The sequence below is a fragment of the Hoplias malabaricus genome, chromosome 14 (genome assembly GCF_029633855.1).
Source record: "Hoplias malabaricus isolate fHopMal1 chromosome 14, fHopMal1.hap1, whole genome shotgun sequence".
Classification (NCBI taxonomy): Eukaryota; Metazoa; Chordata; class Actinopteri; order Characiformes; family Erythrinidae; genus Hoplias; species Hoplias malabaricus.
The window spans coordinates 594,144-621,015 of NC_089813.1; the positions used below are offsets into that span (position 1 = coordinate 594,144).

General features: G+C 46.6%; 1 protein-coding gene across 1 annotated transcript; it reads left to right on the plus strand.

The window, feature by feature from the left end:
- Positions 1 to 231: 231 nt before the first annotated feature.
- On the plus strand, positions 232 to 16,194 carry dok2 (docking protein 2). Its single transcript, XM_066643762.1, has 6 exons — positions 232 to 398; positions 2,956 to 3,087; positions 5,467 to 5,634; positions 10,174 to 10,276; positions 11,785 to 11,960; positions 13,780 to 16,194. Exons 1-6 carry the CDS (start codon positions 339 to 341, stop codon positions 14,806 to 14,808), a joined length of 1,668 nt encoding a protein of 555 aa, XP_066499859.1. The 5' UTR covers positions 232 to 338; the 3' UTR covers positions 14,809 to 16,194.
- Positions 16,195 to 26,872: the final 10,678 nt, after the last annotated feature.

Below are 26,872 nucleotides of genomic sequence, written 5' to 3' on the forward strand. Positions count from 1 at the left end.
GTAATAGTCTTGTATTTATTACGTCCTGTGCCAATTCTGTATTTAATATAAATTTTCATTCAGTAAGAATTCTCAGGAGAAATGGAACCAATAACAACCGCGCAAGACCTGGGCTCAGGATTGTGAAACGTATAACAAAAAAAAGGGCAAACACACACAGACACACAGTGGCAGCTCTCAGAACAGTGTAAGTCAGCTGTGATGTACAGGATGTAGAAATGGCGGAACTAACTTGAAGCTGCAGTCCTTTGCGTCACTAACTCGAGAGGAAAGAGCTGAAAAGCAGATGAAGGAAGCTCTAAAGTGGAGCAGCGTTCACTCAGAGACGAACCCGAGCCATGGAGGAGGACATTCAGAAGCGAGGACTCCTGTACCTCCAGCAGCAGCGGTTTGGGAAGGTAAGAGCCGCTCTGTTGCTTTAACTCGGCTGACGGGGCGGGTGGTGTTCAGCAGCTTCAGGAGGGGTTTAAACTCGGCGTTGTGAGGCTGTGTGCACAAATAAACTAACACCAGCTGAACAACCGTCCTAGAAATAATAAACCTGTGGAGCTCAGGTGACAAAGGTAGAGCCCCTGAGGTGTAGGGATACGGGGGATGGACCATGTGCTTTTAAAAATTGATTTAAAAAATGTTTAAAATGTAGTGGTTTGTGGAGGGTCCGAGGCCAGGAATATTGAGTAATATCCAAAATCGGGACATAGCTAGGCTTCCTGTGTCATGAGAAGATGTTAAAATACTTACAAAAATTTTTTTTAACTGTGACAAAGGAATTCATGAAGCACCAAAATACCGACACTCACCAGATTCAGCCATTTACTCCTATATACAGTTACAGCACCGAAATACTGACACACACCAGCTACAGCCGTTTACTCCTACATACAGTTACGGCACCGAAATACTGACACACACCAGCTACAGCCGTTTACTCCTACATACAGTTACAGCACCGAAATACTGACACACACCAGCTACAGCCGTTTACTCCTACATACAGTTACGGCACCGAAATACTGACACACACCAGCTACAGCCGTTTACTCCTACATACAGTTACAGCACCGAAATACTGACACACACCAGCTACAGCCGTTTACTCCAATGTACAGTTACAGCACTGAAATACCGACACACACCAGCTACAGCCGTTTACTCCTACATACAGTTACGGCACCGAAATACTGACACACACCAGCTACAGCCGTTTACTCCTACATACAGTTACAGCACCGAAATACTGACACACACCAGCTACAGCCGTTTACTCCTACATACAGTTACGGCACCGAAATACTGACACACACCAGCTACAGCCGTTTACTCCTACATACAGTTACAGCACCGAAATACTGACACACACCAGCTACAGCCGTTTACTCCTACATACAGTTACGGCACCGAAATACTGACACACACCAGCTACAGCCGTTTACTCCTACATACAGTTACGGCACCGAAATACTGACACACACCAGCTACAGCCGTTTACTCCTACATACAGTTACAGCACCGAAATACTGACACACACCAGCTACAGCCGTTTACTCCAATGTACAGTTACAGCACTGAAATACCGACACACACCAGCTACAGCCATTTACTCCTACATACAGTTACACACTGAAATACTGACTCACACCAGCTACAGCCGTTTACTCCTACATACAGTTACACACTGAAATACTGACTCACACCAGCTACAGCCGTTTACTCCTACATAGTTACAGCACCAAAATACTGACTCACACCAGCTACTGCCATTTACTCCTACATACAGTTACAGCACCAAAATACTGACTCACACCAGCTACAGCCGTTTACTCCTACATACAGTTACAGCACCGAAATACTGACACACACCAGCTACAGCCGTTTACTCCTATATACAGTTACAGCACCGAAATACTGACACACACCAGCTACAGCCGTTTACTCCTACATACAGTTACACACTGAAATACTGACTCACACCAGCTACAGCCGTTTACTCCTACATACAGTTACAGCACCGAAATACTGACACACACCAGCTACAGCCGTTTACTCCTACATACAGTTACAGCACCGAAATACTGACACACACCAGCTACAGCCGTTTACTCCTACATACAGTTACACACTGAAATACTGACTCACACCAGCTACAGCCGTTTACTCCTACATACAGTTACAGCACCGAAATACTGACACACACCAGTTACAGCTGTTTACTCCAATGTACAGTTACAGCACTGAAATACTGACACACACCAGCTACAGCCGTTTACTCCTACATACAGTTACAGCACCGAAATACTGACACACACCAGCTACAGCCGTTTACTCCTACATACAGTTACACACTGAAATACTGACTCACACCAGCTACAGCCGTTTACTCCTACATACAGTTACACCACCGAAATACTGACACACACCAGCTACAGCCGTTTACTCCTACATACAGTTACACACTGAAATACTGACTCACACCAGCTACAGCCGTTTACTCCTACATACAGTTACACACTGAAATACTGACTCACACCAGCTACAGCCGTTTACTCCTACATAGTTACAGCACCAAAATACTGACTCACACCAGCTACAGCTGTTTACTCCTACATAAAGTTACAGTATCAAAATACTGACGCACAGCAGCTACAGCCGTTTACTCCTACATACAGTTACAGCATCAAAATACTGACATACACCAGCTACAGCCGTTTACTCCTACATACAGTTACAGCACCGAAATACTGACACACACCAGCTACAGCCGTTTACTCCTACATACAGTTACAGGACCGAAATACTGACACACACCAGCTACAGCCGTTTACTATATACACTTACACACTGAAATTGTGTTAATGCTGTGTATCTGTTATTGGTTGGTTTTGTGTCTGAACCCTAGCTGTCGTCTTACTTTTTTTTTATCAATTTTTAATCCCTTCCTCCCCTCTTCGTTTATAGAAATGGAAGAAGGTATGGTCAGTCCTGTACAGGGACAGCTCCTGCTCTATCTCACGGCTGGAGCTGTTCGAAGGTAAAGATGGAGGAAACAACACTTTGGAGAAATCCAAATGCAAACAGGAGAACAAAAAAGTAAGTAAACAAACAACAAAGTGTTTAGATTTACAAACTGGATTTCAAAAAGTTGGGACACTAAACATATTTTGAATAAAAACTGAATGCAATGATGTGGAGACGGCAAATGTCAATATTTTATTCGTAATAGAACATAGATGACAGATCAAAAGTTTAATCTGAGTAAATGTAACATTTTAAAGGAAAAATATGTTGATTCAAAATTTCACAGTGTCAACAAATCCCAAAAAAGTTGGGACAAGTAGCAATAAGTGGCTGGAAAAAGGAAATTGAGCATATAACGAACAGCTGGAAGACCAATTAACACTAATTAGGTCAATTGACAACATGACTGGGTATAAAAAGAGCTTCTCAGAGTGTCAGTGTCTCTCTGAAGCCAAGATGGTAAGAGGATCACCAATTCCACCATTGTTGGGCAGAAAGATAGTGCAGCGATACCAGAATGGTGTTCCCCAGCGTAAAATAGCAAAGACTTTTAAGTTATCATCATCAACCGTGCATAACATCATCAAAGATTCAGAGAATCTGGAACAACTGCTGTGTGTAAGGGTCAACGCCGTAAAACTCTACTGGATGCTCGTGATCTCCGGGCCCTTAAACGTCACTGCACCTCAAACAGGAACGCCACTGTCAAGGAAATAACAGAATGGGTTCAGGAATACTTCCAGAAAGCATTGTCAGTGAACACAATCCACTGTGCCGTCCGCCGTTGCCAGCTGAAACTCTACAGTGCAAAGAGGAAGCCATTTCTAAGCAAGCTCCACAAGCTCAGACGTTTGCACTGGGCCAGGGGTCTTTTAAAATGGAGTGTGGCAAAATGGAACACTGTTCTGTGGTCAGATGAGTCACAATTTGAAGTTCTTTATGGAACACTGGGACGCCATGTCATCCGGACCAGGGAGGACAAGGATAACCCAAGTTGTTATCAATTCTCCGTTCAGAAGCCTGCATCACTGATGGTATGGGGCTGCATGAGTGCTTGTGGCATGGGCAGCTTGCTGGAAAGACACCATTAATGCAGAGAACTATGTTCAGGTTCTAGAACAACATATGCTCCCATCTAGACGTCATCTCTTTCAGGGAAGACCCTGCATTTTTCAACAAGATAATGCCAGACCACGTTCTGCAGCAATCACAACATCATGGCTCCGTAGGAGAAGGATCCGGGGACTGAAATGGCAGCCTGCAGTCCAGATCTTTCACCTGTAGAGAACATTTGGAGCATCATAAAGAGGAAGGTGCGACAAAGAAGGCCCAAGACGATTGAACAGTTAGAGGCCTGTATTAGACATGAATGGGAGAGCATTCCTATTTCTAAACTTGAGAAACTGGTCTCCTCTGTCCCCAGACGTCTGTTGAGTGTGTTGTAAGAAGAAGGGGGGATGCCACACAGTGGTAAAAAATGGCCTTGTCCCAACTTTTTTGGGATTTGTTGACGCCATGAAATTTTGAAACAACATATTTTTCCTTTAAAATGATACATTCTCTCAGTTTAAACTTTTGATCTGTGATTTGTTCTATTCTGAATAAAATATTAGATGTTGGTGCCTCATCATCATTGCATTCAGTTTTTAGAGAAAGTAAATATTCAGATGATTAGAAATGAGGATTACATGACATAAGCCTGTCCAGCTCATCAAAGACCAACAAAATCCATGTTCTCAACAGCAACTATTTTATTAAATCCAGCCGCTTATTAAAAGAACTCCACTCTCGTTAAACAGCACTTACACTGAACTAAAGGCTCAAACAGGAACACAACCAGCTTCCACAGCAGAGCCAATCACAATCTCTGTTCACCCTGGGGGCGGGGCAACAGAGTCTCAATCAGAATCCCATTTTGAGGGCGGGAGGGAGAGTATCCCAAACAGTGACAGCAGTGCTCCACTAAAACACACAGAACACTCCCACAGGGGGTCAGTGTAGATCTGAGAGTTCAGGCTGAAGATGAGAGGGAACATGCGGGTCGTGATAAACACACAGTTCAAAAGCCAGCGTCCGTGATGGTGTGTGTGTGTGTGTGGTGGGGGGCAGTAGTGCACAGAGCACGGGTGAGTGTGACATCAGTGAAGGCACCGTTAATGCTGAAAGATATCTATAGGGTTTGGAACGACCCGCTACCGTCCAGACAACGTCTTTTTCAGGGAAGACGAGGCCAGACTCCTTAGTAAACAGAAACTCTGTAACGGATTCAATTCAATTCAATTCAATTTTTTAAATTTACATTGTGCACAGCGTTCCATATTTTAATGCTACAGGTTCCTTTGATGCCATGGAAGAACCACCTTTGGTTCCATAAAGAATTTGAATTCCATTAAAAATAGGAGTGTGAAAAATGTTGAGCTCAATGCTGAGCTCTTCCCCGTGTCTCTGCAGGTGATAAAGCTGAATGATTGTATCCGTGTGTCCGAGGCCAGTGTGGACGGATGTCCGAAGGAGTGCAGGTCGTTCCTGGTGGAGACCACAGAGAAGATCTACGTGTTCGCGGTGGAGGCGTCGGAGCTGGACGAATGGATGCAGAGACTGTGTGAAACTGCTTTTCCGGTACGTGTTCCATCAACTAATTATTACAGCTGCAGTCTCCCACAGTGAGTCTGGATGTGTGTTTAATCTGTGTTTAGGATGGTTTTGGTTTGTTTGTTTTCATTGTGTAAGGGTTGTGTTGTGTGTGTGTGTGTGTGTGTGTGTCAGGGTTGTGTTGTGTGTGTGTGTGTGTGTGTGTGTGTGTGTGTGTGTGTGTGTGTGTGTGTGTGTGTCAGGGTTGTGTTGTGTGTGTGTGTGTGTGTGTGTGTGTGAGGGTTGTGTTGTGTGTGTGTGTGTGTGTGTGTGTCAGGGTTGTGTTGTGTGTGTGTGTGTGTGAGGGTTGTGTTGTGTGTGTGTGTGTGTGTGTGTGTGTGTGAGGGTTGTGTGTGTGTGTGAGGGTTGTGTTGTGTGTGTGTGTGAGGGTTGTGTTGTGTGTGTGTGTGTGTGAGGGTTGTGTTGTGTGTGTGTGTGTGTGTGTGAGGGTTGTGTTGTGTTGTGTGTGTGTGTGTGTGTGAGGGTTGTGTTGTGTGTGTGTGTGTGTGAGGGTTGTGTTGTGTGTGTGTGTGTGTGTGTATGTGTGAGAGAGGGTTGTGTTGTGTGTGTGAAGGTTGTGTTGTGTGTGTGTGTGAGGGTTGGGTTGTGTTGTGTGTGTGTGTGTGAGGGTTGTGTTGTGTTGTGTGTGTGAGGGTTGTGTTGTGTGTGTGTGTGTGTGAGGGTTGTGTTGTGTGTGTGTGTGTGTGTGTGTGTGTGTGAGGGTTGGGTTGTGTTGTGTTGTGTTGTGTGTGTGTGTGTGAGGGTTGTGTTGTGTGTGTGTGTGTGAGGGTTGTGTTGTGTGTGTGTGTGTGTGTGAGGGTTGTGTTGTGTGTGTGTGTGTGTGTGTGTGTGTGTGTGTGAGGGTTGTGTTGTGTGTGTGTGTGTGTGTGTGTATGTGTGAGAGAGGGTTGTGTTGTGTGTGTGAAGGTTGTGTTAGGGTTGTGTTTTGTGTGTGTGTGTGTGTGTTTGTGTGAGGGTTGTGTTGTGTGTGTGTGTGTGAGGGTTGTGTTGTGTGTGTGAAGGTTGTGTTAGGGTTGTGTTTTGTGTATGTGTATGTGTGTGTGTGTGTGTTTGTGTGAGGGTTGTGTTGTGTGTGTGTGTGAGGGTTGTGTTGTGTGTGTGAAGGTTGTGTTAGGGTTGTGTTTTGTGTATGTGTGTGTGTGTGTGTTTGTGTGAGGGTTGTGTTGTGTGTGTGTGTGTGTGAGGGTTGTGTTGTGTGTGTGTGTGTGTGTGTGTGTGAGGGTTGTGTTGTGTGTGTGTGTGTGTGTGTGAGGGTTGTGTTGTGTGTGTGAAGGTTGTGTTAGGGTTGTGTTGTGTGTGAGGGTTGTGTTGTGTGTGAGGGTAGTGTGTGTGTGTGTGTGTGTGTGTGAGGGTTGTGTTGTGTGTGTGTGTGTGGGTTGTGTTGTTTGTGAGGGTAGTGTGTGTGTGTGTGTGTGTGAGAGGGTTGTGTTGTTTGTGAGGGTTGTGTTGTGTGTGTGTGTGTATGTGTGAGAGAGGGTTGTGTTGTGTGTGTGTGTGTGTGAGGGTTGTGTTGTGTGTGTGTGTGTGTGTATGTGTGAGAGAGGGTTGTGTTGTGTGTGTGTGTATGTGTGAGAGAGGGTTGTGTTGTGTGTGTGTGTGTGTGAGGGTTGTGTTGTGTGTGTGTGTGTGTGTGTGTGTGTGAGAGAGGGTTGTGTTGTGTGTGTGTGTGTATGTGTGAGAGAGGGTTGTGTTGTGTGTGTGTGTGTGTGAGGGTTGTGTTGTGTGTGTGTGTGTGTGAGGGTTGTGTTGTGTGTGTGTGTGTGTGTGAGAGGGTTGTGTTGTGTGTGTGAAGGTTGTGTGAGGGTTGTGTTGTGTGTGTTTGTGTGTGTGTGGGTTGTGTTGTGTGTGTGTGTGAGAGGGTTGTGTTGTGTGTGTGAAGGTTGTGTGAGGGTTGTGTTGTGTGTGTTTGTGTGTGTGTGGGTTGTGTTGTGTGTGTGTGTGAGAGGGTTGTGTTGTGTGTGTGGGAAGGTTGTGTTGTGTGTGTGAAGGTTGTGTGAGGGTTGTGTTGTGTGTGTTTGTGTGTGTGTGGGTTGTGTTGTGTGTGTGCGTGTGAGGGTTGTGTTGTGTGTGTGTGTGTGTGAGGGTTGTGTGTGTGTGTGTGTGTGTGTGTGTATGTGTGAGAGAGGGTTTTGTTGTGTGTGTGTGTGTGTTTGTGTGAGGGTTGTGTTGTGTGTGTGTGTGTGTGAGGGTTGTGTTGTGTGTGTGTGTGTGAGGGTTGTGTTGTGTGTGTGTGTGTGTGTGTGAGGGTTGTGTTGTGTGTGTGTGTGTGTGTGTGTGTATGTGTGATAGAGGGTTGTGTTGTGTGTGTGTGAAGGTTGTGTTAGGGTTGTGTTGTGTGTGTGTGTGAGGGTTGTGTTGTGTGTGTGTGTGAGGGTTGTGTTGTGTGTGTGTGTGTGTGTGTGTGTGTGAGAGAGGGTTGTGTTGTGTGTGTGTGAGGGTTGTGTTAGGGTTGTGTTGTGTGTATGTGTGTGTGTATGTGTGTTTGTGTGAGGGTTGTGTTGTGAGGGTTGTGTTGTGTGTGTGTGTGTGTGTGTGTGTGTGTGTGTGTGAGGGTTGTGTTGTGTGTGTGAGGGTTGTGTTGTGTGTGTGTGAGGGTTGTGTTGTGTTGTGTGTGTGTGTGTGAAGGTTCTGTTGTGTGTGTGTGAGGGTTGTGTTGTGTTGTGTGTGTGTGTGTGTGTGAGGGTTGTGTTGTGTGTGTGTGTGTGTGTGTGTGTGTGTGTGTGTGTGAAGGTTCTGTTGTGGTCCATCTTTGAACAGTTACTGAATCTAACTATGTTGTTTATAAGCGGTCGTTTGACCCCCCGTCTTGTGCTGTGTGTTTGTCTCATTTGCTCGTGGTTAACCTCGGTGAGCGCTCGTTGAGCTCAGCTCTGTCTCTACGTACCTCTCAGAGCCGATGGAGCTCAGTCAGACACTGGTCAGACGTTTAACTCTCTGTTTAACTCACGGCAGGCACTGACCACAAGTTTAAACTGAACCTGAGCAGGACGTGGTCACCATCTTGTGGTCAGGACCCACCTGTGCACCACCGGCCTACAGCCAGAGACACACACTCCTGCAGTCATTAAAACCAACCTGACCTCCATTAACACGCCGTGTTTAAATATGACACAGACGTGGTGTGTTTCATTCCTCTTTTCATGTTTCTTAATCTTTAAGATCAACAAAGTGTGACCATCATCCATTGGTCGTCCACGACGTTCCTGTTAATGAGTTAAAAACGGACTTCCTTTTCTCACACAGAAACAACACTTCAGTCTCAGAGCTGTGCTCACGTCGCAGGGGTTACTCTTTAATATTTATTTTTGTTGAAAATACATAGTAATAGCTGTGTACTAATTATGTAATAACATTATAATAAACGTAACACGGGTTATAGCAACGTGTTATAATGTTAGAACAATGTAGGTACTAAATATCTAAATGTAAAGCAAATATGGTTGTAATTGCTTCATAATAACTATGTAATAGCTTTATATTAAATGTAATAACTATGTAATAGCTTTATATTAAATGTAATAACTATGTAATAGCGAGGTTTGTAGCATTATAATGCATTTTTCTACAACGTTTTCAAGGCTGATTCATGCAAAATGATGTATATTCATAAAAAAACAAGTTTTTATGCTATTTTCATACTTTTAACAGTGTGTTCTCTGCTCAAACGCAGTAATGAAGGAGGCCCTGTACGATGATGAATAGTGAAGCGTAGACTCAGTTATAACTCGCCAGGAAGAGACGCTCTGAAAGGAAACAGAAAGAGTGTGAAGTGACAGAGGGGAACTGTGGGGCAGCAGTTTAACGTGTGAAACAGTGCTTATAGCTATAATAGTATTCTGTGAAGTACACACACACACACACACACACGGTCTCATTTCAGATCTGATATTATTTCTTTGCAGCAGTCGAAGGACCAGTCGGTGGAAAAAGACACTTCCTGTGGATCTGTGTTTAATGATTTTAAAACAATCTCATAATTAGAGGCATTTTAAAGATACATTTAGAAAAATCTAAAATAAAGTCTCATTCATATCTCAGTACTTTCTCATACACATCAGTGGGATCAGATGGGAACACAAAGGAAACTTTAGCACAGGTCTCCGATGGCTCAGATGTGTCTCTTGAGAACTCAATGTCTCGCTTGTGTCTCCTCTGGGCTCAGATTTGTATATCTCCTTTGTATATCTCTCGTGTCTCATTCTTGGCTCATTGTGAAGCACCATTACATCTGCTGAGCCATTACACAGCAATCTATGAGCAATAAACATTTAGAATACAGCGTTAGCAGCGGTTAGTGCTCTCCTCTGAGTGTGTGGAGTGTGTTGTGTTGGCACCTCCCCTTCGACTTCGTTGTGGTGCATTGTGGGATTTATCACAGACGCTGCTACAAAGTGTCAGAAGCCCAAAGAAAGTGCACTAGGAAGTAGGGCCTAGGGAGAGCGTGTCTGATGATGACTGTTGTGCTCTGTGTGTGTGTGTGTGTGTGTGTGTGTGTGTGTGCTGCAGATGAACCGGATCGAGAGAGGGACGACCCGGAGAACCAGCTTTCAGCAGAGCTCAGAGGAACCCTCTATGTCCGACAACTCCCTTTATTCCGGACGAGAACCAGGTGAGACCCTCCACACGGCACCAGAGACACAGCAGGGGTCCCTCTGTACACACACACACACACACACACACACACACAGAGTCCCGGTGTCTGAGTGAACCCTGAGTAACTGACACTGAGAGGCAGAGGGAAGCAGCGCAGTGGAAAGTTGTTGTGGTGGAAGTGAAGCTTTTCTTATCAGCCACAGAGTCTCTGTCTCACTCTCTCTCTCTCACACACACACACACACACTCACACACTCACACAGTAATGATGAGGGTATGTTGTTAGGACAGTAGACTGTGGCATTAAATCCGCACAGACCCTGATTATAACAGTGTAATTACAAACGTAGCAGACTCCCTGTGTCCACTCTCTGTCCACTCTGTGAGACACTCCTCCCTCGTTGGTCCACCTTGTAGATGTAGAGTCAGAGACAGTAGCTCATCTGTCGCTGCACAGTGTGTGTCGCTCGTCCTCTAGTCCTTCATCAGTGACACAGGACGCTGTCGGCTGGATGTTTTTGGTCGGTGGACTGTTCTCAGTCCAGACACTGAGGGGTTTAAAAACTCCAGCAGCACTGCTGTGTCTGATCCACTCTACACCAGCACAACACACACTAACACACCACCACCACGTCAGTGTCACTGCAGCGCTGAGAATGATCCACCACCACGTCACACCTGCTCTGTGGGGGTCCTGAGCGCTGAGGAACAGGGGGAGAGGGGGTGAAGAAGTATGCAGAGCCACAACAAGTTTGTTGAAATGAGAACAGAGAAAGAGAGAGAGAGAGAGAGAGAGAGAGTATAAATGGGGTTGAGATAGAAGAACTGATAAAGTTCATCACCTGGAAGAAGAATCCCCCCTTGTTCTCTCTCTCTTTCTCTCTCTCTTTCTCTTCTATTTCTGTTGTTCTGCCGGAAGGAAGGAACTGTGTCATCCTTTCTTTGCGGAGGGAGGGAGGGAGGGATGAAGTTGTTTTGTGGTTGAGCTGCAAACAGAAGCTTGTATTTCTCCTCTGTAACTTCCTCTCTGCTCTGTGTGAAGTTACACTTTAAACAGTAGGTCAGACCACACCTCTCTCTCTCTCTCTCTCTCTCTATCACTCTCTTTCTCTCTCACTCTCTCTCTCTATTTCTCTCTCTTTCTCTCTCACTCTCTCTCTCTCTCTCTCTCTCTGTTTTTCCCTCTCTCTCACTCTCTCTTTTTCCCTCTCTCTCTCTCTCTCTCTCTCTCTCTCTCTCTGTCTCTCTCTATTTCTCTCTCTCTCTCTCTCTCTCCCCCCTCTCTCTTTCTCTCTCTCTCTTTCTCACTCTCTCTCCCTCTCTCTCTTTCTCTCTCTCACTCTCTCTTTTTCCCTCTCTCTCTCTCTCACTCTCTCTTTTTCCCTCTCTCTCTCTCTCTCTGTCTCTCTCTTTCTCTCTCTCTCTCTCTCTCTCTCTCCCCCCTCTTTCTCTCTTTCTCTCTCTCTCTCTCTCTGTTGTGTTGTGTGAGACGTTAAAGTCCCCCTCTGTCTCTCTCGTCCTAAGTGATGAAGGACTTTAAAGTGACGATGAGACGGACGGAGGTGACGGAGCGCTGTGGCCTGAGGGGGCAGTATTTGTTACGGACAGATTTCGACAGCCTCCTCCTGAAGGAGCCGAAGACAGGAGAGGTTCTGTTCACCTGGCCGTACCGCTTCCTCCGCAGATTCGGACGGGACAAGGTAACTCCCCATCACTGAGCATCTGAGACACGCCCCCTCATTCCAGCAGACACGCCCCTTCACAGGGTGCAGTCACGGACACGCCCCTTTTCACATATTTTACTTTCAGACACACTTCCTAATTCAGCTAGACACGCCCCCTTCTCACAGAGCTCACACCCTGTGTCTGAATCGGCTCCATATTCACTGTTCCCTGCATTGTTCACTATATAGTGCACTACAATAGGGAACTGAAGTCAGGAGGGTAATGAAGGACACTACCTCATACATGTGTTCACCAAACAACGCAGTGGATTATGGGTAATCTGATATCAGTTAGTGCATTTTACAATGCATTGTGGGATTGTTTGAGTACACTGTCCACTATGTGTTCAAACACTACTACAAAATGGCAGAACCCCTAAATAGTGCACTATGTAGTGAATAGGGCACAGTTTTGGACACAGCTAGAGTCTCAGACACGCCTCCTAATTTAAGTAGACACGCCCCCTTTTCATCACATAGCTGAGACACAAGTCCTAATTTAAGTAGACACGCCCCCTTTTCATCACATAGCTGAGACACAAGTCCTAATTTAAGTAGACACGCCCCCTTTTCATCACATAGCTCAGACTCATGTCCTAATTTAAGTAGACACGCCCCCTTTTCATCACATATCTCAGGCTCATGTCCTAATTTATGTAGACACGCCCCCTTTTCATCATGTAGCTCAGACGCATGTCCTAATTTAAGTAGACACGCCCCCTTTTCATCATGTAGCTCAGACTCATGTCCTAATTTAAGTAGACACGCCCCCTTTTCATCACATAGCTCAGACTCATGTCCTAATTTAAGTAGACACGCCCCCTTTTCATCACATATCTCAGGCTCATGTCCTAATTTATGTAGACACGCCCCCTTTTCATCATGTAGCTCAGACGCATGTCCTAATTTAAGTAGACACGCCCCCTTTTCATCATGTAGCTCAGACTCATGTCCTAATTTAAGTAGACACGCCCCCTTTTCATCACATATCTCAGGCTCATGTCCTAATTTATGTAGACACGCCCCCTTTTCATCATGTAGCTCAGACGCATGTCCTAATTTAAGTAGACACGCCCCCTTTTCATCATGTAGCTCAGACTCATGTCCTAATTTAAGTAGACACGCCCCCTTTTCATCACATATCTCAGGCTCATGTCCTATTTTATGTAGACACGCCCCCTTTTCATCACATATCTCAGGCTCATGTCCTATTTTATGTAGATACGCCCCCTTTTCATCATGTAGCTCAGACTCATGTCCTAATTTAAGTAGACACGCCCCCTTTTCATCACATATCTCAGACTCATGTCCTAATTTAAGTAGACACGCCCCCTTTTCATCACATATCTCAGGCTCATGTCCTATTTTATGTAGACACGCCCCCTTTTAATCACATATCTCAGGCTCATGTCCTCATTTGAGTAGACACGCCCCCTTTCTTGTTGCTGAGAGAGTTAAGCAAGCACAAAGTTTAGGTTTAAGTTTAGAGTTAGAGTTAGAGTTAGGGGGCACATTACACATTGTACACACCCTGGGAGGATGTAGACGAGACCAGGCTGCACTCCACTCTCAGGATTAAAGGTACAGTACAGGTACAAACCGTGTAACGTACCTTTAAAGGCACAGCAGTGGTGTTAGTCGAGTGGTGCTCTTTAAAGGTACATTACATTCTCTTCTCCAGTGTACGCATTGTAAATAAAGAGACGGCACCAGCCCCCGACCAGAGCAGCGCCCAGACCTCACTCCTGATTAAAGCAGGCTTTAATTTCTCTTTGTTGTGTCTCCTTCTGAACAGACCACGTTCTCCTTTGAAGCCGGGAGGCGGTGCGAGTCCGGGGAGGGCAGCTTCGAGTTCGACACAAAGCAGGGCAACACCATCTTCCAGTCGGTGGAGTCTGCCATCAACCTCCAGAGAGCCGGGCTTACGCAGAGACAGGGTTCCTGTGGCGCTCTCGATCGAGAACCCGTTCCTCCGGTCCCAAAGCCCTCCCCGCCCTCAGAGGGGGCCGGCGTGTACAGTATGCTGAGCGACGGAGGGCACAAGGAGGTCCCCAAACAGCACTCGCCCAGTCGCAGCCGGCTGGAGACCCCCTCGGACAAGCACCTGACCGGGGTCAAGAGCTTGAACCTGGACATGAGGCCCCAGCCGCGCAAGAACCAGGTCAAAAACTTCCGAAGCTGTCCCTTGACCAGTCCGGAAGACGAAACCTACTCCCGGGTGGTGGTGCCGATCCCGGGACGAGAGCTTTCCTCAGAGCAAGAGGAACTGAGCCGGCCTCAAGGTGCGCTTTCCAGGTCAGAGGAGTCGGATTACTCTCTCCCCTTCGACAACATCAACAAGAACGTCATGATGGAGGCGTTAGCCGCGTCTCTCTCCATGCCTTGCCTCTTAGAACCCGAACCGGGAAACAAGGAGCGCCCCCGCCCGGAGAAAGCGGAACCCCTTTACGACAGCATCGACGAGTCCGCCATCACCTCCACCTTCTCACACAAACCCAAAAGGAAAGCGACCTCGTACCGGATGACGGAGCACATCTACGACGAGCCGGAGGGCTGCGCCGTGACTCAGAGCGCTCCCTCGTCTCTCTACGACAATCCCGAAGAGGTGAAAGGGAACGCCTGGCAGAAGATGGCCTCCTTAAACGACCCGAGCGGACACGAGTATCCGTACAACGCTCACGTGGACGACTACGCCGTTCCCAAACCTCCCAGAAGAGCTGTGAACCTGGAGGAGGAGCGGGGGAGCCTTGAGGTGGAGGACGACGACTCTACCACTTACGATAATGTCTTAATGAGGATGAAGACCACAAATATGATGGAGTAGGAGGGGACGACCCCACGGTCTCAGGGGGGGGTATTTATCCAAGAAAGACAGTGTTTGGTGGGAAGGTTTGCTCCAGACACAGCGCACCTGACAGACCTGTAAATATTAGGACTGAGAACGGACACAACGTTTTTATTTTTCTTTGTGTGTGGGACGTGTTTTGGGGAAGTTTCCAGGTTTGTTCCTGTTCCGAACTGTTAAAGCAACACTAGGTAACATTTCTACCTTAAAACTCCAGCTTCACGATCACTGAGATGCTCCACTGAGCTGTACCAGGGAGAATGGGGCCTCTGTCTTTGCTACTCCGGGCTCAGCACTGCAGAAACTGCACTATGTAACTTGTGGAGCCGGGTAGAAAAACGTCCCCTCACCCTAGATTTCAGGACAGTGCTGTAAATGTGAATTACACTCTGCAGCTGCAGGGGGAGCCCAGGAGCAAAAACGTACCTAATGTTGCTTTAAAGAGCTCGTATCCAGAAGAGGCAGAGTGAAAAGCAGGAGCCCCCTGGTGGCTGAGTGAAGGGGGATACGGACTGATCCGGGGCTGCATCCAAACCTAATCTGGAACCGTTCACCTGAAGCCAGAACAGTGGATTCTTCAGCAGGAACCGTGATGGCGTCCGTGGGCGATTGGAGATAAAGAAGCTCCAGAAAGAGCTCAGAGCCTCAAATAAAGTGCTATGGAGCAGTGGAGCTGGACGGGTCATTTACAGAGTTATATCTTCCTCCATGGGGTTCTGGGTAGAAGGTGGAGATCTAATCCTGAGTGGAACCAGGGCAAGAACCTGAGTTTATCCGGTGAAACATAGCTGTCAGAGAACCCTGGTCTTGAAAGGAGACGGCCACTAAGACCCTGAGGAAGAGACAATGGAGAGGAATCACGAGGGACCTGTAGTTTAAATGTAACCGATACAGATTGATCCACACAAACCCTTCAGTGTTAATGGAGTACAGAGTGCACCCTACAGTTCAGCTCCACTGTCTCCCCCTGGTGGAGGAACAGTCCACGCCCAGACGCGTCTGTGGGGGTTCTTTTCTTGAAACGGGGAAATGGAGAATGGGAAATGACCTGAGATCTGAGTTCAGATACGGAACCTGTTCTAGAGCCAGAGTTGTTTTGGTGGGAAAGGGCTCAGTGAGAGAGTACAGGGGGTACCAGGGAGAACAGGAGGTACAGGGAGAACAGGAGATACAGGGAGAACAGGGGGTACAGGGTTTGTGAGACAGAGGTGTGGCGTTGTTTACCTGATGTTTGTGTTGTGTTTCTTTTAGTAAATAAAAGGCCAGAAGACGATGTGTACCTTTTCACCTGATGACGTTTGTTCTTTTCCACTGTGGCTGAGGCACACTGTGTCCACACACACACACACACACACACACACACACACACACTCCCCCCTGCATGTGGCCCACCGTGAGTCTACTATCTGCGTCTAAAACCACTCTGACCTTCTGCGGCTCTCCCCCACAGTCACAGGCAGCTCCAGAAGCCGGCAGACTGCAGCGTAACTTGGTTTTTAAGGTGGCCCCGGCTCTAATAGGCTGCTCTCTGCTGAGCTGAGTGTTATTGTGATGGGAGCTCGCAGGTAATTATACCCCGGCAGAAAAGCGGCTGATTTCCATCCCTTCATCCTCAGCGCTGTTCCTCACCGGACTACGGGGACCGCCGCAGAGCTCAGGGCGAGCGAGCCGCCCTCCGCCGCTTTGTTGCCTTGTTTCCAGGGCTTTGTGAGCGCTAGTAATGAGGGGAAAACTGGGACGCTGCCGGAACGCCGCCGGGCTTTTGACCTGCCGTGTTTATGATTCCTGCCAAAAATAGCTGATGTCTGGAACGTCAGAACTCAAAACTGAGGGAGTGTTGTGTTCTCTCTCCGTAGAAATGCTTCACATGAACTTGGACTCTCTGTATTTGAGGCTAAAGACCTCATGCTCAAGGCAAAGTGTGAATCCCATTTTATACCCCCCCCCACCCCCTTGTTATGAAGAAGGGTGTAGTGTTAAAATCTCCCCCTACGACACGAGACGACCCTTCAACACCCTGATACTTCATCAGAACACAGATAAAACAGAGCAGCGCTTCATTCCCAGGCGACTAGCGCCGCTCTGTAGCAGCTCTGCACCAGTCTGCAGTGATATCAGAGGAGCTGCTGGACTTTAGTTACATTCAGAGCCTCATTCTCCTTCAGAAGAGTTCCACAATCAGAGATTACCCCCCTCTCCTCACTCTTCTGTGACATGGAGCTCAGCTCAGATTCTCATTTTGCAGAGTTCTGTTCACACCACAGTTCCACCTTAAATGTTCTTTATTATTTAAGGTGGATCTCTGAATTTACAGCTAACTCCCGAGACCTCAGCTGCTCCTCGTGCTGTTTTCTGCTCGTTCTGAAGTAAAGGCCATAATCCACTGAAACTACAGTAAACTCAGAGAATACACTGGGGGTCATGGAGTTTAAAGGAGAAAACACTGACACCTGTGGGTCTCTTTGGGCACTGCACAGCGCAGCCTCGTCATAACCCTCCGCTTGGAGCGTGACTCTTTGAAGAGCCATGTCGCCCTCACACTCCACCCCAACAAGAGCTGAGACCCCGCCCCTAGGAGGGGGAGGGGGACAAGGTGCAGGGGCAAAGAGGAGGGGTGTAGATCAAACAGGAGCTTCACTCAGTTCCTCTGGGATGAGTCAGAGTGCTGTTTCTGGTCCCAACATTTTTCTGTGGCTGTAGTCCATCAACTTCTCCCAGGTTTAGGGGGTTATGAGGTGTTGATGATGGAGCGTTTCTGTCCCCACACTGCACCAGTGCGCACAGTAACAGCAACCTTTCATTTCTTTAAAAATAAATAAATAAATAAAATGCATTTAAAAAAAACAAGGAAAATACCCCTTAACTTTTAATGGAAGTCAATGTAAAAAGATATGATTCAGAGTCGTTTTGGAGTGTTATTTTAATCCTATGTTTAAACTCTTGCTTATATTTATGTAGTTAACAATCATAAGTATTTTTAAATGTAATTACATACCTATAACATGTTATTACACAGTTTTGATGCTTATTACTAAACACGAGTTTAGGAAAAGACCTGTTTGAGACCGAGGAGCCGCCGAGAGCCGTAATTCAGAGACAAAATAATAAATCTGAGTGTGAAGGACACGTCAAAATCCACAAAGACGTTTATCTCCGGACAGAGACGACGCTGTAGACAGTTTGAGGATATGTCCACGCTCTCTGTCTCTCAGATCCCAGTGAGATGAAAGCGTGTGACCCTGTGTTACACCCACAGGGCAGCGAGGGGGTGGAGTTCTGCCCCAGAAAGTGCCGGTGGTGGTTGTTTTGCTGGGACTACAGCAGGACAGTGGTGGAGCTGTGTGCTCTCTGATGCACTCTGCGAGTCCCAGGCTGCTCTTAGATGTCTGTGCTCTGTATTTTTACACCTCCTGCCGAGCCTAACCTCGGTGACCTACTTCCCCGCGGTGTGCTGCTCGCCGTCGACCACCAGGGGGCAGCGTTGTGCTTCAGCAGGATTCAGAGACACGGCGATGAGTGTGAGAGCACGGAGGGACTCGTTTCTCAACAGCGTTCACTGTGAATTCTAATGACTTTGGCAGCAACTGGCTCCTACAGAGAGACGAGGACCTGGCGAGGACCCGTGGACGTCCAGAGGAGTGAGACCACTACATAAACACACTCTGCAGTGAGTGAAGGCTCTGTCTCCAAAGCGGTTGGTGGCTACCAGACGTGTGGCTCTGCAGGTACAGACCGTAGTCCAGCTGTGGCTCTGCATACTTTGTACCCCGCTTTCCCCCTGAGTCACTGATGAAGGACTAGAGGACGAGCGACAGATGAGCTACTGTCTCTGACTCTACATCTACAAGGTGGACCACCGAGGGAGGAGTGTCTCACCCCGCTCTCTCTTCTGTAATGGAGCGGGAGGTGGTCAGTAACGGCCAGCGAGGTCAGGACGGGCCCCTGCTGAGAATGAAGGGGTCCTCAGGCGGCGTTATTGCTGTAATCTGTTTGGAAAGAGGCTGATGTTAATGCTGCTGTGTGTGTGTGAGTGTGTGTGAGTGAGTGTGTGAGCAGCTGTTTAACTCTCACTTCCATTAGATGTGGGCTTTTCATTAACACGCCACGCGGCTAAATTGGATCCACTGCAACCAATTAGGCTCCGGAAGACATCGGACGCCACAAATCCACACGTCTTTATTGATCGGATGCGATGGCGTCTAAGTGGAGCATCGCCGAGGAAAGGGCTTCCTCATTCCGCCTTAAATATGTAATCACAGATGATAATGACAGCATCCTGCTCTTCCTTCATCCGTCTTTCTCCCTCGTTATCACTCTATCACCGGCCTCGGGGCTCCGGGGGAGGGCCGCGGATCTGTTCCCTTTCAGCCCTTGTTCACCAAGTGCAACAGCTTCGGTCCCTGTTCACGTACCAACGCCTTTAACAGGTTTGAACCAGATAAGTCAGTTCTCAGCCAGAACAGTGGGTTCTTCAGCAGGAACCGTGATGGCGTCTGTGGGCGAGTGGAGATAAAGAAGCTCCAGAAAGAGCTCAGAGCCTCACATATAGCGTTATGGTGCAGTGGAGCTGGACGGTCATTTACAGAGTGTTTTATCGTCCTCATGGAGTTCTGGGTAAAGACCAGAGGTTCTCCTTCTGAAACTGGAAAATGGCAAGTGGGAAATTACAGTTTTTGATTAAAAACATAAACATGAGGAAGTAAAAACAGAAAAAGGCTCAGAGTGTGTTCTCTGCTGTTCTCCTCAGTTCTCTTCAGTTCTCACTGTTCCCCTCTGTTCTCCTCTGTTCCCCTCAGTTTCCCTCTTTTCTCCTCTGCTGTCCTCTGTTCTCACTGTTCTCCTCAGTTCTCATGGTTCTCCACTGTTCCCCTCTGTTCCCCTCAGTTCTCACTGTTCCCCTCTGTTCTCCTCAGTTCTCACAGTTCCCCTCTGTTCCCCTCTGTTCTCACTGTTTTCACTGTTGTCCTCTGTTCTCCTCAGTTCTCACACTTCCCCTCTGTTCCCATCTGTTCTCACTGTGCTCCTCAGTTCTCATGGTTCTCCACTGTTCCCCTCTCTTCTCATTTTTGTCCTCTGTTCTCACTGTTCTCCTCAGTTCTCACTGTTCTCCTCTGTTCCCCTCAGTTTCCCTCTTTTCTCCTCTGTTCTCCTCTGTTCCCCTCAGTTCTCACTTTTCTCCTCTGTTCCCCTCTGTTCTCACTGTTCTCCTCTGTTCCCCTCTGTTCTCACTGTTCTCCTCATTTCTCACTGCTCTCCTCTGTTGCCCTCTGTTCCCCCTGTTCTCACTGTTCTCCTCAGTTCCCCTCTGTTCCCCCTGTTCTCACTGTTCTCCTCATTTCTCACTGCTCTCCTCTGTTGCCCTCTGTTCCCCCTGTTCTCACTGTTCTCCTCAGTTCTCACTGCTCCCCTCTGTTGCCCTCTGTTCTCACTGTACCCTTCTGTTTGAGGCTCTGGTGCTTAACCCTGTCCCACAGCGCCCCCTGCTGATGACTTAACCTTGGTTCCCATCTAAACAGTAAACAGTTGGAAAAGTGCTGGAGAGAACCGAGGTTCAGAGAGCACTGAACAGAACTGGTTCAGAACCAGAGACTTGTGGTGGAAAAAGGCTGTGTTCTGCAGTGTGCCCCTCGCGCTCGTGTTCAATCAGAGGGAATCTGAGGACACAGAGCTCTCTCACAGCAAGTGGACGGTCCCAGTGTAACGGGATATTCACACACAACACCTCCAACTCCAAACCTCCAGAATCCACTATGAATTATTCAGGACCCGCTATGAATTTCTCAGCGTGTGGTACAAACCACTCCGTATCTACTGTGGAATATTCCGAAACCGCTATGAATTATTCACTAATCACTGTTCAGATCTGAAATAAATGACTGACCCTGAACTGGATAAACGCTTACAGACGATGGAAGAATGAAATGAATCTAACTCACAACCTGTTCCATTTATTCTCTATTAATTATTCAGTACCCTCTATGGGTTATTCAGTATTTTATTTGCTTTGTTCAGTATCTGCTATGAATTATTTAAAACCTACAATGAATTATTCAGTATCTGATGTGAATTATTCAATACTTAATTTGAATTAATCAGTATCAACTTTGGATTATACATTATATGCTAACAATTATAAACCTTTGAATTATTCAGCATCTGATGTAAATAAATTGGTATATGTTATGAATTATTCAGGATCTGATGAGTGAATTAGTGTCCTTAATTAATTATTCAGTATCTACTACTTAATATTCAGAATCTACTAATCTACTATGAATTATTTGCAATGTGTTTGTTCAGAAATTTCAATCTATTAATTATTCTAATTATTCTATATTATTACTATAAATTATTCAGGATCTGATGAGTGATCTTTGAGTGTCCTTTATTAATCATTATTATTATAATAATATTATTATTCAGTATCTACTACTTAATATTCAGAATCTACTAATCTACTATGAATTATTCAGGATCTACTATGAACTATTCAGGATCTGTTGAGTGTTCTTAATTAATTATTCAGGATCTGTTATAAATTATTCGTGACCTAATTTGAATAACCCTGTCTGAATAATTCAGGGTCTGGTGAATGTCCTTTATTAATTATTCCGTATCCACTACTTAATATTCAGAATCTACTAATCTACTATTAATTATTTGCAATGTGTTTGTTCAGAAATTTCAATCTGATAATTATTCTAATTATTCTAATTATTACTATTAATTATTCAGGATCTGTTATAAATTATTCACGACCTAATCTGAATACCCTGTCTGAATTATTCAGGACCTGTTATAAATTGTTGGGTGTCTGTTACGGACTACATTCTGTGAGCGAGGAGCTGAGGTGTGAAATTGTTATTTTTATTTGTTAATGATTTGTTTACTTGTTTGTGTTTGTGTTTATCCACTGCTTTGTGAAGCCGGACCACTGAGGGTCTTCCAGGAGAGGAATTTCCACCGCTGTAAGAAGATCAAAAAACATGAAAAATACTGAGCTTCAAACATCTGCAGCTGTATCTCAGAGAAACAGCAGAAATAAAACATCAAAGCTTTGAAGAAAATGTACTTCAATCAAGATCATACGCATCTTAACGAGGCACAGCTGCACAACACCTGCAACAAATTAATATCCTGATTACAGCCATTACAGACATTACCCTGAGATGATTTCATCCTGGAAGACGTCCCTCAACGGTTCAGTCCACATTCCTCTCTCAGAACACACTGCATTACACACACACACACACACACACACACACACACACAGAGCAGGTGTGACGTGGTGGTGGATCATTCTCAGCGCTGCAGTGACACTGACGTGGTGGTGGTGTGTTAGTGTGTGTTGTGCTGGTGTAGAGTGGATCAGACACAGCAGTGCTGCTGGAGTTTTTAAACCCTGTGTCCACTCTCTGTCCACTCTGTGAGACACTCCTCCCTCGTTGGTCCACCTTGTAGATGTAGAGTCAGAGACAGTAGCTCATCTGTCGCTGCACAGTGTGTGTCGCTCGTCCTCTAGTCCTTCATCAGTGACACAGGACGCTGTCGGCTGGATGTTTTTGGTCGGTGGGCTGTTCTCGGTCCAGACACTGAGTGGTTTAAAAACTCCAGCAGCACTGCTGTGTCTGATCCACTCTACACCAGCACAGCAGTGTTCTCCCCCTGTGTAAACAGCCCCTGTTCAGAACGCTCCTGTTCCTTTAAATGATAATGAGCCGCTCGCTGTTCACCCCGACCCCGAGCGCACAGCAGTGAGGAGCGAGGAGCAGAAGCTCTGGTTTTTAGCCGTTTTCACTCTGTTCTCTTTCTTCTCCGTTTTTACTCATGTGCTCTTATTTCTCCGCGCTCGTTGTGTCTGTTTCGCTGAGTTTAACCTCGTCTTTGTGCTCTCACATAAACACGGGTCCAGCGCTGTGATTGGACAGACTCAGATGAGGGGGGCGGGGGCCATTCTAAAGTCTCTGCACTTGACGTCAGAAGCGGAGCAGAATCAGAACGACTCGTTTTACCCCGTGTTTCTGACTCAGTGGATATTGCTCAGCCTTTTGGGGTCAACATTTAAAGTCCAAGTGTCTCTTTGTGGATCGTTGCGCAAACTTAGCACAGCCCTTGATAAATGGACCTCTCAGAGCCTTTATAACACTCCATCACACTCTCACACACACTCACACACACTCACATCAAAAGCTTGTCTTTATTCACTCTTGTTTTTAAGTGTTCTCTGGCTTTTCCAATGGCAGGAGACCACACATTTTACATAATGATCTACTCAACAAGGGCTCTGTGGTTGAAATCTCACCTACACACACACACACACACACACACACACACACACACACACAGGGCTGTTGGCATTAGCTGTATAGGAGCTGAGCTGAAAGGCAGAGCAGAGGGAGTCCAGCTGGCGGCAGAGAGAGAGAGAGAAGACGACTGCAGGTAAAGAGGGATGAATACATCTCAGAACTGAGTTCAACACACTACATCAGGACAATTACCTCCACAGCTTTCTCTCTCTCACTCTCTCTCTCTCTCTCTCCCACTCTCTCTCTCTCACTCTCACTCTCTCTCTCACACTCTCTCCTCCCTCTCTCTCTCTCTCTCTCACTCTCTCTCTCTCTCTCTCTCTCTCACTCTCACCTCCCTCTCTCTCACTCTTTCTCTCTCTCTCTCACTCTCCTCTCTCTCTCTCTCTCTCTCTCTCTCTCTGTGTCTCTCTCTCTCTCTCTCTCTCACACTCTTTCTCTCTCTCACTCTCACTCTCACTCTCTCCTCTCTCACTCTTTCTCTCACTCTGTCTCTCTCTCTCTCTCTCTCTCACACACACACACACACACAATGCAATCCCAGAATGCACTAGAACAGGTAGATTGCAACTACAGGTCACCCAGTGGCCGGACACACCTTTAGTGATGGAGGGCTCCTCCCACTTCTCCTGCGAGCTGATTGGCTCTTTTCCTTAAATAAAATGTGACCTCGCTGATCTCTAGCGCCACCTACTGAGCCCCTATTAACACTTATTATGACGTGGAGAGGGCGAGGGAGTAAATATTTAAATCAGGCCGATGAAGCGAAGACTGGAATCGATTAGCGCTCACATGAACGCACGAGTTGAGACGAGGTAAACACTCCCTTCTCCTTCAGTTATCACCCGCCTGGAGACAACCACAAAGAGAGAGAGAGAGAGCAACTCACAGCGTCCTCGCTCGGCCCCCGCTGAGACTCTTCATAATAAACACAGAACAGGTGTAGCGTCTCACCTGCTGTCTCCCCGAGACAGAGCCCATAAAAACAATCCTTTTATCCACGAGTCGCAGCCTCGAATAACATCTCTCATCTGCTCCGAGTGCAGCAAACAAACCTCCCGCAATAACGAGCAATCCTGGAGCGTCTCCACCAGTCCGTTCATCACAAACAGTGCTAACAGTGCTTAATGTCTCTGTAATTCCACATTAATAACTCTGCAGTTCCACCTTTATTCCGCTTCAGTGTCTCTTTAATGTTCCTGTAGTCTCCTTAATGTCTCTGTGATTCCACCTTAAAATACATGCAGTGACACCTTATTGTGTTAATATCTCTCATTGCCTGTTTAATTCCACAATCTGATAGAGTGTGTACCACCTTAAAATATCTGTCTTAAAAAGTGTCCCTTTAAAGCCACCTTAATATCTCTGTAATTCCACATTGAAATACAGCGTAGTGTATAATGTATCAATAGTTCCACCTTAACAACCCCCCTGTGATTACGGTGAATATCTCTGTGGTTCCACCTTAATAAGTGTAGTTAGAGGGTATCTGTTTGTCCAGTGTCTAATGACAGTGGACGTCATCTTTATACAGTGCTCTCTTCACGTCTCACTGGAAAACACAATTATGGAATGACACACACCATATGCCGTCTACACCAGCGAGGGGGGGGGGCAGAGAGGGGTGGGTGCGATGGAGGGGGGGGGGGGCAAACTAATTGGACGCGGGGTGGTGGGGGACAACGGCCCTAATTACTCAGTTACGTTCTCATTGCTCTTCATTAGAGCTGATCTGTGACATGAGAGAGAGACAGAGAGAGAGAGAGAGAGAGAGAGACAGGGAGAGAGAGAGAGAGAGAGACAGGGAGAGAGAGAGAGAGACGCAGGGAGAGAGAGAGAGAGAGAGAGAGAGAGACAGGGAGAAAGAGAGAGAGAGAGACAGAGAGAGACAGACAGAAAGAGAGAGAGAGAGAGAGAGAGAGAGGAGAGAGAGAGAGAGAGAGAGAGAGACAGAGTGAGAGTGAGAGAGAGAGAGAAAGAGTGAGAGTGAGTGAGAGACAGAGAGAGTGAGAGAGAGACAGAGTGAGAGAGAGAGAGAGAGAGAGAGAGAGACAGGGAGAGAGAGAGAGAGAGAGACAGGGAGAGAGAGAGAGAGAGACAGGGAGAGAGAGAGAGAGAGAGAGAGAGAGACAGAGAGAGACAGACACAGAGAGAGAGACAGGGAGAAAGAGAGAGAGAGAGAGAGAGAGAGACAGACAGAAAGAGAGAGAGAGAGAGAGAGAGAGAGAGAGAGAGAGAGAGAGAGAGAGACAGAGTGAGAGTGAGAGAGAGAGAGAAAGAGTGAGAGTGAGTGAGAGACAGAGAGAGTGAGAGAGAGACAGAGTGAGAGAGAGAGAGAGAGAGAGAGAGAGAGAGACAGGGAGAGAGTGAGAGAGAGACAGAGTGAGAGAAAGAGAGAGAGAGAGACAGAGAGAAAGAGTGAGAGAGAGAGAGAGAGAGAGAGAGAGACAGGGAGAGAGAGACAGGGAGAGAGAGAGAGAGAGAGAGACAGAGAGAGACAGACACAGAGAGAGAGACAGGAGAGAAAGAGAGAGAGACAGGAGAAAGAGAGAGAGAGAGACAGAGAGAGACAGACACACAGAGAGAGAGAGAGAGAGAGAGAGAGACAGAGTGAGAGAGAGAGAGAAAGAGTGAGAGTGAGTGAGAGAGAGTGAGAGAGAGTGAGAGAGAGAGAGAGAGAGAGAGAGAGAGAGAGAGAGAGAGAGACAGGGAGAGAGTGAGAGAGAGACAGAGTGAGAGAAAGAGAGAGAGAGAGAGACAGAGTGAGAGAGAGAGAGAAAGAGTGAGAGTGAGAGAGAGAGACAGGGAGAGAGAGAGAGAGAGAGAGAGACAGGGAGAAGAGAGAGAGAGAGAGACAGACACAGAGAGAGAGAGAGAGAGAGAGAGAGAGATTTGATTTTTAACACATAACATTTATTCAACACATCCATAAACACATATAACAGTAAACAAACACAGTACAACATCACAGACATAAACACAGTATCAATTAAAGCATTCAGCTCAAAGGGCTTGTGAAGATCAGCTCTCCCTCCTCAACCCTGCACAGGAGATCATTACAACACCATTCAGCTCAAAACCTTCAATGTTATTCAGAGTTTTGTAAAAACCAAACTCAAAGAAAATTCTGGACTTTACCAGGGACAAGAACAGAGGTAAAACCTCCTGACCAGATCTGTCCTCCATTTTGTTCCTCCTGGAGTTATAGATCGCCAGTTTTTGCCTGACCCACTATGAAATTAAGCAGCTGCCACTTAACACGGTCTTTTTGTCGATAACCAGCCCCAAAAATAAAAGCACAAGAGTTAAAAAATTCCCCACTTTTCAAAAATAAAAACTCAAGTGTCAGAAAAAGGGACTTAAGCCTTGAACAGTCTAAAAAACAGTGAAAGATGGTCTCTCTGAGTCCACAAAAAGCACACCTATCACTGACTTCTGGATTTATCACAGACACAAAAGAGTTCACTGCTATGACCCCGTGTAAGATCCTCCACTGGAGATCTCCAGACCTCTTAGTTAGGGGTTGTTTATATAAAACCCTCCAGACAGGCTGCCTTTCCGTCCCTACCCCCAGCTTGTCCCTCCACACCGTGTCAGGCCGTCCATTCAGTACTGTTTTATTCAACACTTTAACACAGCATTCATATAAAACACGGCCTGACACAGAGTGAAGGTCCACGTCCCGCAGGCCCGAGAGCTCTAACAAAGGGCCCGATGCTCCATCTAAATCAGGAGTA

Excerpts from the sequence above, each read along its gene's own strand:
- dok2 (XM_066643762.1), top strand. The coding sequence starts at position 339 with ATGGAGGAGGACATTCAGAAGCGAGGACTCCTGTACCTCCAGCAGCAG. Across the intron at positions 3,088-5,466 it reads GCAAACAGGAGAACAAAAAA|GTGATAAAGCTGAATGATTG; the intron begins GTAAGTAAACAA and ends GTGTCTCTGCAG. Across the intron at positions 5,635-10,173 it reads TGTGTGAAACTGCTTTTCCG|ATGAACCGGATCGAGAGAGG; the intron begins GTACGTGTTCCA and ends TGTGTGCTGCAG.